Genomic DNA, 17,071 nt, shown 5'->3' on the forward strand with positions numbered 1-17,071 from the left:
TCAATGATGATAGAAAAGAAAAGCTTCACATTCCTCGACATATATCTCATGTGCATTGTATGTCAATGCAGCAAGCCCTTTATGTATCGTTCCTGTGTTGATAATTTGTCATTTCTTGATTGTCTGCCAACTTTTGTTATGATAAAAAAAGAATTCAACTAGATGGATTCTTTTGATTTGTGACTTTGAAGCTGATATGTATGTTGTTTGGCATTGGATGGCTGGCTAAACTTAATTTTATCACATCGTATGTTCAGGGAAGAATGATCCAAAAGACGATGTACTTTTTTCATCATTAACAAAGCTTGCTTTAGACATCTTTGCCAGCACAATTTATTCCCTGGAGCACACCATGTATAAAAATACCAAGTATAAATTTATACACTTTCTCTGTCCAATTTATGTGATATATTTTTCTTTTTAATCTGTTAAAAAAAGAATGATACATTTCTATATTAAAAAATAATTTAACTTAAAAACTTATCTTTTTACCCTTAATGAAATGATTTAAAATCACACAAATACTTATGGCTTATTTTAGACCACAAGTTTCAAAAGTCTTTCTTTCTTTCTAAAACTTTTTTTTCCACGGATTACCCTTCATTTGGGCTGGTCTTTAATTTTTGCCCTTCAAATTGACGGTCTTTAAGTTTTGCCCTTCGCCTAACACCCCAAGATTGTGAGTTCAAATCCCAACTTAGGTAAAAAAAAAAATCGCAAGGCAGAATTTTTGCGAGGCAGAATTTGCATGGGCACAGGCAGAATTTTTGCCCATGCAAATTCTGCCTGAAGGCCAAAATTTAAAGATCACCATTTTGAGGAGTAAAAATTAAAGACCACTCCCAGCGAAGGGTAATCCTACGATCCGTCTCTAGTCAAACTATATGACATAAATTAGGATGGAGGGAGTAATAAAAAAAGGAAATCGATGTTGGGCGTGGACCTCATCTGGTTATTACAATAGAAATGTGAGATTAATAATCATCGACTTACACAAGCAGAATGACTGGGGGATTCATAGCAATGTGGGTCTTAACAGGATAGACAAGTCTGGGCTACAAAATTAAAATTAACGTGGACTCACTTCTCATAACTTCAAATATAAGTCAGAAGTTAGCAGTTAGTCTTGACAAATTCTAACTTCAGACTTTGTTCAGGAACTTCAACCATATATAACTGAGTTTCAGTCTTTTTTACCGAATTCAGTCATTTTTGCCCAAGTTCAGACATCAATGACTGAACTTCAGTTATATATAACTTCAGACATTTGTCAAGCCTAACTTCTGACACTGCATGTCTCAAGCGGCGATGGTCAAAAGAGGCTACCCTGTGAAATTTTTACAGACTAAAACCAGTTGAAGCCAGCTAAATTTGCCACAAAACCATGGAAAATGGCGTCCTAGTAGAAGAGTAGGTCAGTAGAAGGTACTTATCAATATTTAAACATACTGAAACTAATTCAGCGACAAGTCGTTAACAAATCTAAATCACACACCCAAATAAACTCGGGCAATTGCTTTGAGAATTTAACAAAAGAGTCGATCACAGAAAAGTAGTCTCAACTCCACGCTGCTCACCGCGGAGCTCCTAACCTTTCAATACAAGCCTGTGTTCTCCTAACTTTCCGAGCTACTTTGTATGCCATTCAAATACCAGATAGCTTGGAAACGGGAAGGTGAAAAAACTCCATCCAGCCAAAATGTGCAGAGCACCTCAAGTGCCTCTTCGTTGTAAAACAACAATTTCATCAGCCTGTCAGCTAGACCCTGCCAATCATGACGAGGAAATTATTCAAAATGAATGGGAAAAAATGAGGGAAGAGTTATACTCAGATACCTATATGTCACGGCAAAACAGTTACTATTAAATACTTCCAAATAAAAAATATTAAAGCAAAATTCACCTTCAAGCAACAAGATAGAATAACGTGGTCAAAGAAGAAAAACATTGTATACAAAATTACAAAATGAATACTGCACTGAACAGCGAAAGACAGGCAGCAGTTAACATACAATCAACATGCTTGATAAGGCCGGTATGGAGATATAGATGCCATAGAATGCGGGAAAGATGAAAACCAGAATAATCAACCCCGTCATACAAATATTATTAGGATAGTTTGCTGATTTCAACAAAGGGCCCGGGAGGCTCTGAAGCAATCTTATATATAGAGTTCCAACATTGTGCATCACACTTATGAATTCATCAGCTGTAATACTGTAGCAATGATGAGAAGTAGAAGCAGCACTGACAATAAAAGCACCTGTCTTACATCATTTACTAAAAATAAGTACTGGTCTTCACATATCAAGGATCAGAATAACAACAGATGAAACTGCACCCAAGGGCGTGGCCTAGTGGTCAATGAAGTGGGTTGAGCACCATGAGGTCTCAGCTTCAATTCCCAGCCAAGACAAAAACTTTAGGTGATTTCTTCCCATTTGTTACCTGGTACCTGTTGTTGGTGGGAGGTGGCAGGTATCCCATGGAATTAGTCGAGGTGCGCGCAAACTAGCCCGGACACCACGGTTATAAAAAAACAGATGAAACTGAAGAATAATAAAAATGCATACCACTTCTACGATCTCATAAATGGCATTAGAACATTTTACCACTATGAATTGCAGCCAAGGTATCTCCTCAGTATCGCAGACTTCTAAAACTCATGGTAGAAAGAGATGTGCTGCTGTATAGGTCCATACTTTTTGGTAATTACTATGTTCATTGGACCATGCATATCTCAGCGAACAATTTTTTTATTTTTTTTGGCTGTCTCAATAGGCACATTTTTGTATTATAAGAATACTGAACATCCTAAAATTGAAAGACGTTTTGACTGAGGGTACGGAGAAGAAAAATAAACTAGTTACTCTAAGTGCACACTGTTATTCAGAATCCTATTAATTCCATTTCTAAGAGCACAATGTTATGTACTCCATTGACATGGATCAGGAAGAGATCAAAGTTTGGTTTCGGGCAGTGGTCGGTCACTACCCAGTGTAATCCCACAATAGTGGGGTCTGGGGAGGGTAAGATGTACGCAGCCTTACCCCTACCTGGGTAGGGAGGCTGTTTCCGATTGACCCTCGGCAACCCTCCTCCTTTATCCGGGCTTGGGACCGGCAATGTGAGCGAGCTCACATATCATTCCATATTATTATCGTAAATTTTAAGAGTTCAAGACACTGTTTATTGCATCATCGGAAAGGTAGCTGAGCATGTCAATATAACATAGTACTGCATAGAAAGTTTACCATGCAAATCTCAGCCCACTCCTGCTAACTTAACAACCATATTATGGGACCATAAAACAGACCTAATATACTAAAACTAATTTTTAGATGCAACCAATTCACAATTCTTCCAAGTGTAAGAAGTTGCTTGTGCAATAGACTTCATCCTACTTCAGCCCCTTGGAGAGCTAGGCATAAAATAAAAGTTTTCCCCTCTTTATAAAGCAGCAATTCCATAGGGTCAACAGGCACTAAGAATGTAGAACTATTTTCAGGAACTAGTTTATTTTCATTTATATGAATCAAATCTACTTCTTTTGAGCCGAGGGTCTTTCGGAAACAGCCTCCCTACCTTCCAAGGTGGGGGTAAGGTCTGCGTACACTTTACCCTCCCCAGACCTCACGTTGTGGGATCCAACTGGGTATGTTGTTGTTATATGAATCAAATCTACTGACATCCAATGGAAGCAATACAAGACCATTCAGTGAGTTTTGCGCTAAACCCTTGGCTTCCAAGCGCACAAAAATCCAGTTCGCAAACAATGTGAGTAATTCCTGTTTGACTACACGTTCACATTTAGATCAAGTTATTCAAATATATTACAGTAATTTCAATGCACAGCATTGTTGGATTAAATTGGGTATGTTGTTGTTGTTGTTCAATGCACAACATGCAATTTTTTGCGAACTGGTAGTCAGTTAGTCTCATTAAGAACTCTAAAACCACAGCTAAATGTGTAGGCAACAGTGAAATTTATACTAAAGGTTTAGACGCTGACATTTTTTTTATTGGAAATAAAAACAAACTGAAAAATATAAGAGTTATGATTTAGAGGCTGACATTGGAATTAATCAAAGGGAGTCTCATTCAGGTACAAAAGAAACACAACTATGCTTAAGTATATTTAAGCAGCAAAGATGACTCACAGCACTACCATTTCTATGCTAAAAGTACTTTAAAAGCTCCAAAATCTGGAAAAAGGTTGTTTTGTCGCTGGTTAGAGTTATGTAGGTATTAGTAATGCAGGGTATCATTGACTCATAACTTATACCTGAATATTTATGTGGGACTGCAAAATGTAACCAAAAACCCTACTCAATGTGCTGAATTTCATACAAAGCAACTAAAAAGCTACCAAACATCATATTAGCTATGCTAGTTTTAATACATCAATATCTCTCTTCTTAAACAGTAACCAGACATCCGTTAAAGACTGTAAGTTAAACCTCTAGTATAAAAACTGAGCAGCAGATGCTACAACAAATTGATAAGACTGAAGTGTTACTCCCCCTGTTTCAATTTGTTTGTCTTACTTCCCTTTTTAATCTGTCACAAAAACAATGTCTCTTTCCTAATATGACAACTCTATAATTGCAACATCACACATGACATGTTTAAGACCGGAAGATTAAATGGCATTTTGGTACATTATACATACCTTTAGTTTAAGCTATTAAACTCCGTATCCAGTCAAACTAAAACAAACAAATTAAAACCAAGGGACTATTCTACAAATCTTGGAGAGCCAGCATGAAGGTCATTTTGGTACATAATACATATCATTAGTTTAAAACTACAGGATCCAAGTCTCTTTTACTTTCCTATTCTAAGTTTGCTGCTATAGAGGTTCTTCTTCACTTTCTTAATCTCGATCCAGTCAAACTAAGACAAACGAATTAAAACCGAGGGACTATTCTACAAACCTTGCATAGCCAGCATAAAGGTCATTTTGGTACATTAGGCATATCTTTAGTTTAAAACCACAAGATTCAAAAGACTTCTTTACTTTCCTATTCTAAGTTTGCTACTACAAAAGTTCTTCCTTACTTTCTTAAACTTCGTGCCCAGTCAAACTAAGACAAACAAATTAAAACCGAGGGACTATTCTACAAACCTTGGAGATCCAGCATTCATATTCCTCCTTAGAATCCTCCCCTCATCACTATTCGATTCACCCGATTCAATCAACTCTTTCAACCCCAAATTCCCAACTTTCTCAACTTCCTCTTCCTCCTCTTCTTCTTCCTCTTTCTTCTTCGTCGTCGTCGTCGTCAACTTAACACTAACTCTTTCAAAATAATTCCCATAAATATACTCAGGTGTATACCCATTTTCCTCATCAAACAACATAATATGTCCATGCCATTCCCATACCCGATAATCCGAACCCGGGTCCTCATGAAACCCAACACAAATATGATGCTCCCCAATTGTAACAGCCTGACCTGAATTGGGTTTAAGGGAATCAATTTTACCAGTAAGTATTGTTCGGATTATTTGTTTTTCGAGACGGGATTCTTCTTTAGAGAGTTGGGTTTTTGAATCTTGATTGTTGTTGTATATGTTGTCGTTTTCATCGTCATCTGATGAGGAAGAAGAAGGGAGGAGGTTGAGGTTGTTGTTGTTGAAGAGAAGGTCTTCAAGGGATTGAGGTGAAAGAAATGGTGGTGGGTTTGAAGGAGGTGGTTGGATTTGGAGTCTGTTCATTAAGGATTGGAGAAGAAGGTTGTCAAAATTTGGGGTGGTGGAGTTGTTGGGATTCATGGTGGTGAATTTGGATTGAAAATTGGAAGGGTTTTAGGGGTTTTGGAGGAGAATATTTGATGTTATGTAGTGCTGGTAGTATATAGAATTTGTGTAAAAGTGGACCAGAGATAGTGGGCTGAAAAATATCTTTGGGGTTTCTGTTTCGGCTGTTAATAAGTCAAAACGGATAAACATGAGATGCTGCTGCTGAGTGCACAAGTAGCAGTAGAGAAAATAGCCAAATGAACTCTAAACGTTTCACCGAAATTTCAACTATACATTTTATTTTTGCGGGGATTCTATTATCCTCTTAAATATTTTAAAAATAGAATATATTGCTCCATAAATGCTGAGATGTCAAAGAGAGTGTATTCACTCTCTTTTAGAGAGTGTATTCACTCTCTTTTAGAGAGTGAGATACAAAAATAGTTTATTAAAATTTTATTTTTAAAAATATTTTTATTTAATATTAATTTTCTGATTTCTTTAATTCTTTCTCTCTTTTTTTTTTTCATTTTCTCTCTCTTATTTCTTCTTCTCTTCAATAGGTCATTGGATTTAGGTTGCCGGAAAATTTTTTCAGCGAACTCCATTTTTCTCATAATAACAAATAAAATCGAAACAAGAAAATTCAGAATTGTAGTGTTCAGAATAATCAAAAATCAAAACCCAAAAAAATTCCAAGTGCAAACTTTATCTTGTAAACATCTCCTTGAATTGGTTCCATCAATGGCGTTAATTTGCCTATTGAGTTCTCCATCTCTATTTTCCTCCTTCACCACCCAATCACCCACTTTATTTCCCCTCCACCATCAACCTACAAGTCCCATTTTATTATCCCCTTCCGCCATTCTTTTCATACTCTTTTCTCCCCATTGCTCCCAATCAAACCCCAAAGACCCTACCTTTACTTCTCTCACTGCTCTTCATCCTCCCAATCTCCAGAAACTCAACAAGACGTAGAAGAACAATCAAAAAATGAAAGTTCGAAAACAAGAGTTCAGTGGAAAAAAAAAACGAATAGAAAAAAGGGTTGGATTGAAATGGATGATTAGAGGAATGAATTTTTTGGGGTATTTCTTGGTGGGTTGGGGCTGAAATGGTGGTGTCGGTGGGTGGTGTTCCAGCGGAATAAGGTGGAAGAGAAAGGAAAGAAACAAAATTTTAAAAATAGAATAATAAATAAATAAGAGAAAGAATAAGAAAAAAATGAAAATAAATGTTTTAATTGAAATTATCACGTGTCAGGGGCGCGTGCACTTCACCAACCATCACATATGTGGGTGTGACTTTTTAAGGGTGAGAATATTGCATATTGGACTGCCACATCAGTAAAAAAAAAGGCATTTTAATACTGAAAAAAATTTTCCGGGGGGGGGGGGGGGGGGGGAGGGGTAATAGGACCAACACAAAGGTTAGGTGTGTAGTTGGGATGTTGGTCAAACGTTGGGGGGTATTTTGAGTATTTACTCAGTAGCAATATTTGTGTGAAAGGGGTGCTTGCTTGAGTCGAGTGTCTTTCGAAAACAACCTCCTTGTCTTTCGAGATAGGGGTAAGGTCTGTGTATAATTTATTCTCCCCAGGCTCCACATTGTGAAATTTCACTAGATATATTGTTATTGTTGTTGTTGGGTGCTTGCTTGTACACACAATCTTTTAAGGATTTAGAGGTTTTTTCATATAATTTTTAATTTCCTTAGAAACCATTAAGCTCTTGCCAAAATATAGATAAGAATTTACGGATATTGAAATAATAATATTTACGCTCCAAAGGGCCTTGTTGTAATCGAACACCTAATGGTCGATTAGGTAGCTTACAACAACATCATAAACATACTTAGTATAATCCCACAAGTGAAGTCTGGGAGAATAGGATGTACACGGATCTTACCTTTACATTTACGTGATGGAGAGGTTGTTTTCGATAGACCCTTAGCTCAAAAGAAATGCAACCGATGCAAGAATGTCGGGAAGAAAAAGAGACAACAAAATAGCAAATGTAGAAAATAAACGTAGTAATAGATATAAATACATCTAGCAAAAAAGAAACTACGCGACTACCTAAATCATACGACAAAAAGTACGATAGCACTATGTTACCTACTAACTGCCTACCCTAGTCCTTGATCTCTATACCTTCCTATCCAAGGTCATGTCCTTAGTCAACTAGAGTTGTGTCATCTCCTGTTTAATCACCTCTTTCAGTTTTTTCTCCGGCCTACCTCTACCTCTCCTAACTCCTGCTATGGCTAACCTCTCACCCCTCCTCACTGGCGCATCCTCACACTTCCTCTTCACATGTCTGAACCATCTCAGTCTAGCTTCCCTCATCTTGTCCACCACTGAGGTCACTCCTAACTTATCCCGTATAACTTCGTTATTAATCATATCCTTCCTAGTATGCCCACAAATCCATCTGAGCATCTCATCTTCTGAACGTGAACATTCTTGACTGGCCAACGCTATACCCAATGAAATAGTATTGCTCGATTAAGTCTTAGCTTAATGCTATTTAGACAGCCACACTCCAAACGCTGGCTATTGAGGTGGGAGAGCCCAAGGCTATAGAAACAATACATTTCTATACCGATGTGGGACTTAAGTCCCATAACAAACCACTACTCTCCGCATTTGTCGTCCTCGATGATTGTGCACTATAATCTATCAGCTTCGGAGCGAACACTGCAATATTGACGTCACCAATCATGGCACGATAGACACCGCGATGGATGGCTTTGATACCATTGACACAACCTTAGGAGAACCACACCCTTAAAGTTGTATTAATGAACCGCTTTGGAGCGTCTCCAAAGGCTGTATCAATCATCACTGAACCTCTTTTGTTTCTTGGCTTAAGTCATCTGTAGCCACCTAAACTTGTTTAGAGATTCCGCTTAGACATCTCAACTAAGACTTGTACCTATTGAACACCTCTACCGCTCCAGATTTAACCATTTAGACACGTTTTTTATAGTCAACAAAAAATATAAAATGTGTGAGATGCACTCACGATGATGTGGCATAGTGACTAGTGAAAAGATGACACGTGTCATTTGGGTCTAGAATAATATTAAAAATGAATTATGAGAAAAAAAAAAAGAACTATTTTTCAGCAAAAAAAAAAAAAAACTAATTTCATTTTACCCCACCTTCCCCCTTTCCTTTGCTTTTCCCTGAACTCTCTCGCCAGCGGCCGGCGTTGTCCCCTTAAAATGCCGCCTTCTTTCTCTTTTTCTTGTTCCTATTAGATTTGTTTCTTTCTTTTTCTTTTCCATAAGTGTATCTTTTGAAATTTTTAATTATGGTCTTATGGATCATTTTTTCAATAAATAACCCACCACCAATTACCCATGGTTCTTCCCCTCCGCCGCTGCTAACCCTCCAAATCCCTTCTTTTTAATTTTAATTTTAAATCTGATTATTTTGTGGTCAAAGTTCTTTTTTTTTTTAGCAGAAGAAAGGGTGGGAGATAGAAAAAAAATTGTGGCAGTTTCCATTTTATCCGGGGAACAAGGTAACAATGGTGGCAATTGTCCAATTCAAACAAAGGAGGGCATGGTGGTGATGGTGATTTTCAGATCTTAAAAAAGATGAAAAGATGGCTAGTACAGTGGCGCAGTGGCATCAATGACGATGGCGGCAGCGGCGGGAGATCGATGGTGTATGGCGGAGAAAATAATTTTATGAAGAAGATGAGATTTTTTAGGAAAATCAGCTAAAATTAGACCTTTCGCGCGCCTATGGTAAGTGTATTACACACATTTTGCCATGTTATCAAAAAGTGTCTAAATGGTTTAAATCCGGAGCGATTTAAGTGTTCAATAGGTACAATACTGAATTGATGTATCTAAACGGAATCTGTGGGCAAATTTAGATAGCCGCATATGGCTTAAGCCTTTTTTTCTTTTGCGGCATTAAAATAGGATGAAAATCAACCAATTATTACTGGTAAAGGGTATCTGCTCTTTTTTTTTTTTTTCGAGGAATTTACCCTAGTATTCTGGGTATGATTAGACCTCTATAAAGTTCATTCTTTTTTGGCCAAAGTCATAAATGGACCCTTGAACTTGTCCTGATTTTTCATTTAGACTCCCCAACTGAAACATTGACCATCTAAACCCCCGAACATAACATAAACTGTGTCATTTGAACCTCTCGTGTCAGTTGGGCACACGCGTGCAGCTCACTTGCTGTGACATGAAAAAATAGACAAATAAAAATAAGTCATGTCATGTTACCTGTTTCAAAAAAAAAAAACAAGCCATGTCAACAAAAAAACTTAATTTTAAGAAAAATTAATTTTAAAATCTATTTAAATAATTTTAAAAAAAATCTGAAAAACTCAACCTATCCTCTCCGATAGCCCACTTCACCGCCGCCACTGCCGCTGCCGCCTCCACCGCCGCCGCTTCAAAATCTATTTAAATAATTAAAAAATGGTGTTATTTTTCGTCGGAGATTCGTTTAAATAAATTTTGAAGTGGAGCAGCAGCGGTGGCGGAGGAGGAGGCAGTGGCGGCGGTGAAGTGAGCTATCGGAGAGGATAGGTTGGGTTTTTCATTTTTTTTTTAAATTATTTAAATAGATTTTAAAATAGAGTTTTTGTTAAAATTAATTTTTAATGATTAAAAATTTTTAAAAAGAAAGCGGCAGAAGGCATCAGCGAAGTGGGCTATCGGAGAGGATGGGTTGAGTTTTTCAATTTTTTTTAATTATTTAAATAGATTTTAAAATAGAATTTTTGTTAAAATTAATTTTTAATGATTAAGAATTTTAAAAAAGAAAAATTTGATCTCTCACGCTACCCAGCTGGGGTTCAAATGACACAGTTTATGTTATGTTCGAGAGTTCAAATGGTCAAGGTTTCAATTAGAGGGTCTAAAAATGAAAAATCAGGACAAATTCAAGAATCCATCTACGACTTTGGCCTTCTTTTTTGCAACATTAAAGAGATCGCTTGAAGGAACTTTAGTAGGATAAAAAACTAATGCCAAGCATTCTGATTCAAAGGTAAACTTTGATCCTATGAGTTGGATACTAAAAATTTGGTAAGCTTTGCCTGGCTTCAGAACAGCCAAACAAATACCGCCCATAGATACATATAATGTGAATTCAAGAGGATTAGGGCTTGGAAATTACAGGAAGCGAATTGAAGAGGACCTTATGAAAAATGCCTCAGAAATAAACGCACAAAGTAGAAGACCTAATGTAAATACAAGCTTGACAGTCTTATATAGAACAGCACATCATCGAAACTCAATTGTCAAAATTGAATAAGATTGGGTACTTCACTTCATAAGTTCCAAATTCTCATATCCAAAAATACAAACTATTTTAACGCATTTAGATGATTCCAATTTTGTTTGCCACGTCCAAAGCATCATAGTCGGGTGTCAACCTCACGTAGGCCTTCTTTGTTCCATCAGGCCTGAACCAGGATAACAAACACATCAGCTTAGATAAGTTGCTGGAAACACTAAACAAGGCATAAATGCTGAACAATAAGAAACAACACTTGGAAGTTTTGCCAGAAGAGCAGTGGCAGAACTAAATTTATCATCCACAGCATATTACCTTCCTACTGTTACAATGCAAATGTTTAAAATAGTTGTAAAACATACAAGTACTTAAAGTATCAAAATAAGTACTTCATCCAAGAATTGGCTCACCCTAAATTAGATTAGACATTCCTATATAAATAATACTGATTAGGTTATACCAGCATAATACTGGGAAATTTATAATGCAGTTGCAGAGATACAAAAATGGTATTGCACACATATGATAACTACGACTACATATGTTGTTGGGGTATTTTTAGAATACGCAGATGATAACTAAGACTACATATGTTGTTGGGGTATTTTTAGAATACGCAGAATCATGAGGGAAAAATTCCTCAATGCACAAAATTAGCGTAACACACAAGGCTTTGAAATTATTCAGTATGTTGTATGAGAAATAGATATGCTAGATCCTTCCTCTGTTAAAGAAATCAAGGCTAAGATTACTAAAGTGCACATTAAACAAACCAAAAACATAAATCATAGGAGCAAGAAGCAAGTAGTTACCTGATCAAGGTATTGACTTTCTTTGTCTGGATATCATACATTTTCTTCACCGCATCCTTAATCTTCTTTTTGTCAGCTTTGATGTCAACAATAAAAACAAGTGTATTATTGTCCTCAATCTTCTTCATTGCAGACTCAGTGGTGAGAGGATATTGAAGAACCTGGTACTGATCAAGTCTGTTCCTTCCAGGTGCACTAATCCTAGGATACTTGGGATTTCTATCCTTCTTCAATGTCTTAGGCCGATGAAATGTAACTTTTGTTCGTATCTTTTTTGATGACTTCTTAAAGGTTGATCCTGATTTCACAGCCTTTGCAGCCTTTACGGCTTGGGCTTTCGGGTCACCCTTTTTTGCCACATCTGCTGCATTAGCAATTCCAAATCCAGACTAAGTAACACATCACTTCATCTACTATCAGGAATACATGCAACAGACCTTCATTGATATTTTCTCTTTATAAGGCAAATTGACTTTGAATTTAGTATTTAAAGTTCAAATTGCATTTGATTCTTGACGAATCCACATCACTTTTGCTTCTATTGCAATACAAGATTCCAGGTAGAAAAACAGTACTAGTAAAAGTAAGTCGCATCATTATGGTTACACCTTATGGTTATCAATACAAGTACCAAACGCTTCGCCTTTCCAGCAAATTCTAACTATCTAAACATGAATAATTTGCAACCACTCAGCTCAAAGCATACGCCCCAACCACCTGCAAGGGTGGCTCAATTGGTTGAGCATAGGGCATTCATAATGGAGGTCTCAGGTTCGAAACCCCCCGCCTACGACAGCAAGGGATTTGCCTTCTGGGTCGAGCTTGTCGCATGGGGCTTGCCTAGTGAGGGTTACCTCTCCTGTGTAGTTTGCTAGCTATTGCACAGGAGCTGGGTTTACCCCGTGCGCACTCGAAGGGTAGCGTTGCGAAAAAAGCATATGCCCCAACCCTCGTAACAATCACAACCTAACATCCCCATCAGCCCGAACCATGATCAATAGCCTATGAATTAGTCGAACAAATTGACCTAGACACCACTACAGTTATCACAAAAATATACACCCTCCGTTCACTTTTACTCGTCCAGTATTTCAAAAATAAATTTTCACTTTTACTTGTCACTTTTAGCATATCAAGATAAGACAATTTATTTTTTCCAATTTTACCCATAATATTAATTACTCGCTTCAAATCATTTTTGAAATCCAATAAAAATATGCACCAATTAATATGGGTATATTGGTAAATTATGCCCTTCATTTATTATTTCTTAAAAAGCGTGAAAAGTGCAGAGTGGACAAGTAAAAGTGAATGGATGGAGTACTTTAAAACACAAATCCGCAATGCTGCAAAATTACAAACTACAACAACCTAATCTGTCACTTATTTTTCAAATCCTTAATATAATCATTATAACTATTACTCCATTAACTTGAAGGAAATGCAGTAAAACCCCAAATAAAAAAAAGCCCTCTATTCAACAAAAATGTTAACACCTAAAAGCAAGCTGCTAAATACCTGTACCTAAATGTAACTCTAGTTGTAACATTATGTCATCCTTCCAAGAACATATGAAGCTTATTACTGAACAAATTCTTAAATGTAAATGTAATTGTAATGAGAAAAATAGTAGATTCAAAGATGTACCTTTAGCTGGAGCCATGGGAGACAGTTCTAAACCCTACACTGCAAACCTCAAATGTGCCGCTTAGGGTTTTTTTTTGGGTCGCAGAAGAGGATGATAAATAATTTATATTGGGGCTTGGCTGACAGAGCCTGGCTAATTGGGCCGTTTCTTAGAGGCCCATAAATATGGGCTTTATTAAGTGACTCGAACTGACTGAAAAACGCAGATTGTAGGAGCCCAATATCAGCAAAAATGTGATGCTTCCTTAACTTTTGGTGACTGTTAATTTTTGTCCTTCAACACTTTTGGCGCAGCCAGTGGCGTACGCAAAATTTTTGATAAGCGGTGTCGACATTTAAAGAAGTGGACAAATGAACAAATCACTATAACAATATCATATTAAGAAAATAAAAACACAATTCAAATTATATGAATAAAATATATTCGAGTACTCCCTCCGTTTCTTTTTACTAGTTCAATATTTTAAAAATACTTTCTTCATTTTATTTGTTCATTTGCTAAAATCAAGAGAGATTTTATTTTTTTCAATTTTAAACCCTTATCATGTAACTATTTCTTCAAATTTATTAGGATACTAGTAGTTGAAGTCGGATTTTCAAATCCAAATTAATATGTACAACTTAGTAAAATAAGTACTTAATAAATGATTTTTCAAAAGAAGTACAAAGTTTATATTGAACCAGTAAAAAGAAACAGAGAGAATTCGTTAATACAACTCAACAATTTTAAATGTAATCACAATAGTCTAATTAAAAATGTTAGTAATACTTTTTCTTTTATATAAGGCATCAACTCAAAAACTCATAACTAATTTTATTACTAAGAAAGAAGATGAAAGAATAGAATAGCAAAAAGGTTAAAATTGAAACAACAACATATAATACGCCTAATCCCCAAACATTACAAATTGAATGAAAACTATTGCTTCGGTCCATTGTGGAAGCCCATTAACTACCATCTTACCAAAGAACAGAAAAATATTTAAACAAAAGATGAAAAACCATGTAATCAACTCAGTTCGAACCCCTGACCACGTTCTACTAAAGTTTTATCTATGCACTGGACCAGCTGAGCTAGAAACAACTCATTGCTTGGAGTGTGAGCTTATATTATTTGTATCATTATTTTAATTTTTCATACTAGTTAAATATGCATATTTAGTAAATTTTTCCGGCGAAGGGGTGTCAGATGACACCCTTGGAGCCTATGTGCGTCCGCCCCTGGGCACAGCATAAATTAAATTTTGGCGGTATAGTTAGCATTTAGCTTCAGCTTATGTATCATAACATCCCACAAGTTATGCCGGATAAGGCAAAACTTTCAATTTTCAACATAATCCGAAGAAAAAAAACATAACTTTGGATTTCGCTCGGCATAGTTAACGTTTAGCTTCGGCATATTTAACATCACATCCACACAATTATGCTGGAAAAGGCAAAACTTTCAACACTTAACATAATCTGAAAAATGCTACACAACTTATGTAGCATAACGTAATTCCTACAAAACTTGTGACGAGCAAGGCAAGAGTTTAGTTTCTGAAAATAAAAAATTTACAGAATTTATGCCGAGCAAAACATATCTAGATATTTTCAGTAAATAAGCAATAGGGACAAAAATTATAGACTACAAATATGAGCGACAAAAATTAAAGACCAATGCGTTCAAATGACAATCCGTGCAAAAATATGTTAGAGTAAGGGTGTGTTTGGTATGATGGAAAATGATTTCTTGGAAAACAAATGATATTTTTACTTATTTTCTTGTGTTTGGTTGGATGCGGAAAATATTTTTCGAAAAACATTTTCTAGTGTTTGGTTTGACGGAAATACAAATCCAACCCCCTAACCACACACACCTCCTACCCTCCCAACTCACTACCTCTCACCTTCTACCCCCTCCCCCCAATTCCCACCCTCATTTTGAAAAAGATGTTACTTTCACAAAATGGTTGTTTTTATATGTTAACCAAATATGTGCATATCTTTGCAAGGAGGCTTTTACTAAGACAACCAAAAAATGACTACTTTGCACTCCGAAGACAATTCAAAAAAGTGACTATGCTTGTAGGGTAGCCATTTATTTAAAGTGACACAAAAAATGGTTTGTTTCGTAAATTGGCCATTTTTGAAAAGTGACATAAAAATGGTTATTTTTGCAAAATGATCGAAAATGCAAATTTGCAAAAATAGCAACTTTTTGTCATTTTTCAAAAAATGGTCACTTTACAAAAATAGTCATTTTTGTGTCGCTTTTAAAAAAAAGACTACCTTACAAATGTGGCCACTATCACACATTGCAAAAATAGTTATTTTAATACTTTCACAAAAGTGGCTGTTTTTATACGATAACCAACTATGAGCCTGTTTGGATGGGCTTATGCCTATAAGCTGCAAATAGCTTATAAGCTAAAAAAAATAAGTTGGGTAGTCTAACTTATTTTTTTTTGCTTATAAGTTGTTTTCAGCTTATAAGCTGCTTTAGATAAGCTAAGTTAATTTTCCCAATTATTTTTTTGAGCTTATTTTAAGCACAAAATGACTTTAAGCTGGCCAGTCAAACACTCAAAAAAGCTGAAAACAACTTATAAGCAACTTATAAGCCAATCCAAACGAGCTCTATGTGCATACCTTTGCAAGTGGTCTTTTTCTAAGACAACAAAAAAAATGACTACTTTACACTTTGAAGACAACCCAAAAAAGTGACTATGTTTGTAAACTAGCCATTTTTGTGTAAATTGGTCATTTTTGAAAAGTGACATAAAAATGATTATTTTTGCAAAAATGTATTTCTTGCAAAACTACCAAAAATGCAAATTTGCAAAAATAGCAACTTTTTATGTCATTTTTCAAAAAAAGGCCACTTACAAAAGTAGCCATTTTGTGTCACTTTTAAAAAAATGGTTACTTTACAGAAGTGGCCACCATCTTAGAAAGGCACATTGGAAAAATGGTTATTTTAATACATTCACAAAGAGGTTATTTTTAAAAATGGCTACTTTTGCAAAGTCGTTAGTTTTTAAAGGTAACTACTTTCACAAAATGACTATTTATGATAATGGGCTACTTTCATAAAGTGACTACTTTCAAAATTACTATTCTTGAAAAGTAGCTACATTTTGCAAGTAATATTTTTAAAAAACGGCTACTTTTGTAAAGTTGCTATTTTTTAAAGTTACTACTTTCACAAGGTGTCTAGTTTTGCAAAGTTGAGAAATAGGGGGGTAGTGGTAGGGAGATGAGAGGTAAGGGTTGGGGCTAGGTGGTGATAAGGATAGGGGTGGTGGGATGGGGGTAGGAGGGGTGGTTAAGTGGTGGGGTGGGGTAAGAGGGGTGGTTAAGTGGTGGGACAGGGTGGTGTAGGGGTGGTGAGGTGATGGGGTGAGGTGGGGGTAGTTTGGGTGGTGTATGGGGTGGGGAGTAGGGGTTCGGGGGTGGCAGGGTGTGGGAAGGTTAAGGGGTAAGGGTTGGGGGTGTTGGGTGGGTGAGGAGAAGACAATGAACTTGTAATGTTACTTGTGGAACATGTTTTCTCCCTACTTCCCTTAAGAAAGTCATTTTCCTCATTTTCAAGAAACTTGATTTCCTAGAA

General features: G+C 36.3%; 2 protein-coding genes across 3 annotated transcripts; both read right to left on the reverse strand.

The window, feature by feature from the left end:
* Nucleotides 1–1,413: 1,413 nt before the first annotated feature.
* LOC132607068 (uncharacterized) lies at nucleotides 1,414–5,918 on the reverse strand. The gene is made up of 2 exons (XM_060320867.1): nucleotides 5,129–5,918; nucleotides 1,414–1,766 (listed from the first exon to the last, which is right to left on the reverse strand). Exons 1-2 carry the CDS (start codon nucleotides 5,776–5,778, stop codon nucleotides 1,760–1,762), a joined length of 657 nt encoding a protein of 218 aa, XP_060176850.1. The 5' UTR covers nucleotides 5,779–5,918; the 3' UTR covers nucleotides 1,414–1,759.
* Nucleotides 5,919–10,970: 5,052 nt separating this feature from the next.
* Nucleotides 10,971–13,625, reverse strand: LOC132607069 (large ribosomal subunit protein uL23-like). Of its 2 annotated transcripts, none has more exons than XM_060320869.1 (3): nucleotides 13,480–13,625; nucleotides 11,833–12,193; nucleotides 10,971–11,189 (listed from the first exon to the last, which is right to left on the reverse strand). In XM_060320869.1, exons 1-3 carry the CDS (start codon nucleotides 13,493–13,495, stop codon nucleotides 11,105–11,107), a joined length of 462 nt encoding a protein of 153 aa, XP_060176852.1. In that variant the 5' UTR covers nucleotides 13,496–13,625; the 3' UTR covers nucleotides 10,971–11,104. The 2 variants fall into 2 exon arrangements, with proteins under 2 accessions (XP_060176852.1, XP_060176851.1); XM_060320868.1 differs by having other exon boundaries at nucleotides 11,833–12,196; nucleotides 13,480–13,622.
* Between the last annotated feature and the right edge of the window lie 3,446 nt (nucleotides 13,626–17,071).

This window comes from Lycium barbarum, chromosome 8, assembly GCF_019175385.1.
Source record: "Lycium barbarum isolate Lr01 chromosome 8, ASM1917538v2, whole genome shotgun sequence".
Taxonomy (NCBI): domain Eukaryota; kingdom Viridiplantae; phylum Streptophyta; class Magnoliopsida; order Solanales; family Solanaceae; genus Lycium; species Lycium barbarum.

What these genes read in the sequence shown, in the direction of transcription:
- LOC132607068 (XM_060320867.1), bottom strand. Translation starts at nt 5,778, where the DNA reads ATGAATCCCAACAACTCCACCACCCCAAATTTTGACAACCTTCTTCTC.
- LOC132607069 (XM_060320868.1), bottom strand. An exon ending in AAAGTCAATACCTTGATCAG is followed by an intron (nt 11,190 to 11,832) that starts GTAACTACTTGC and finishes ATCCTGGTTCAG; the next exon opens with GCCTGATGGAACAAAGAAGG.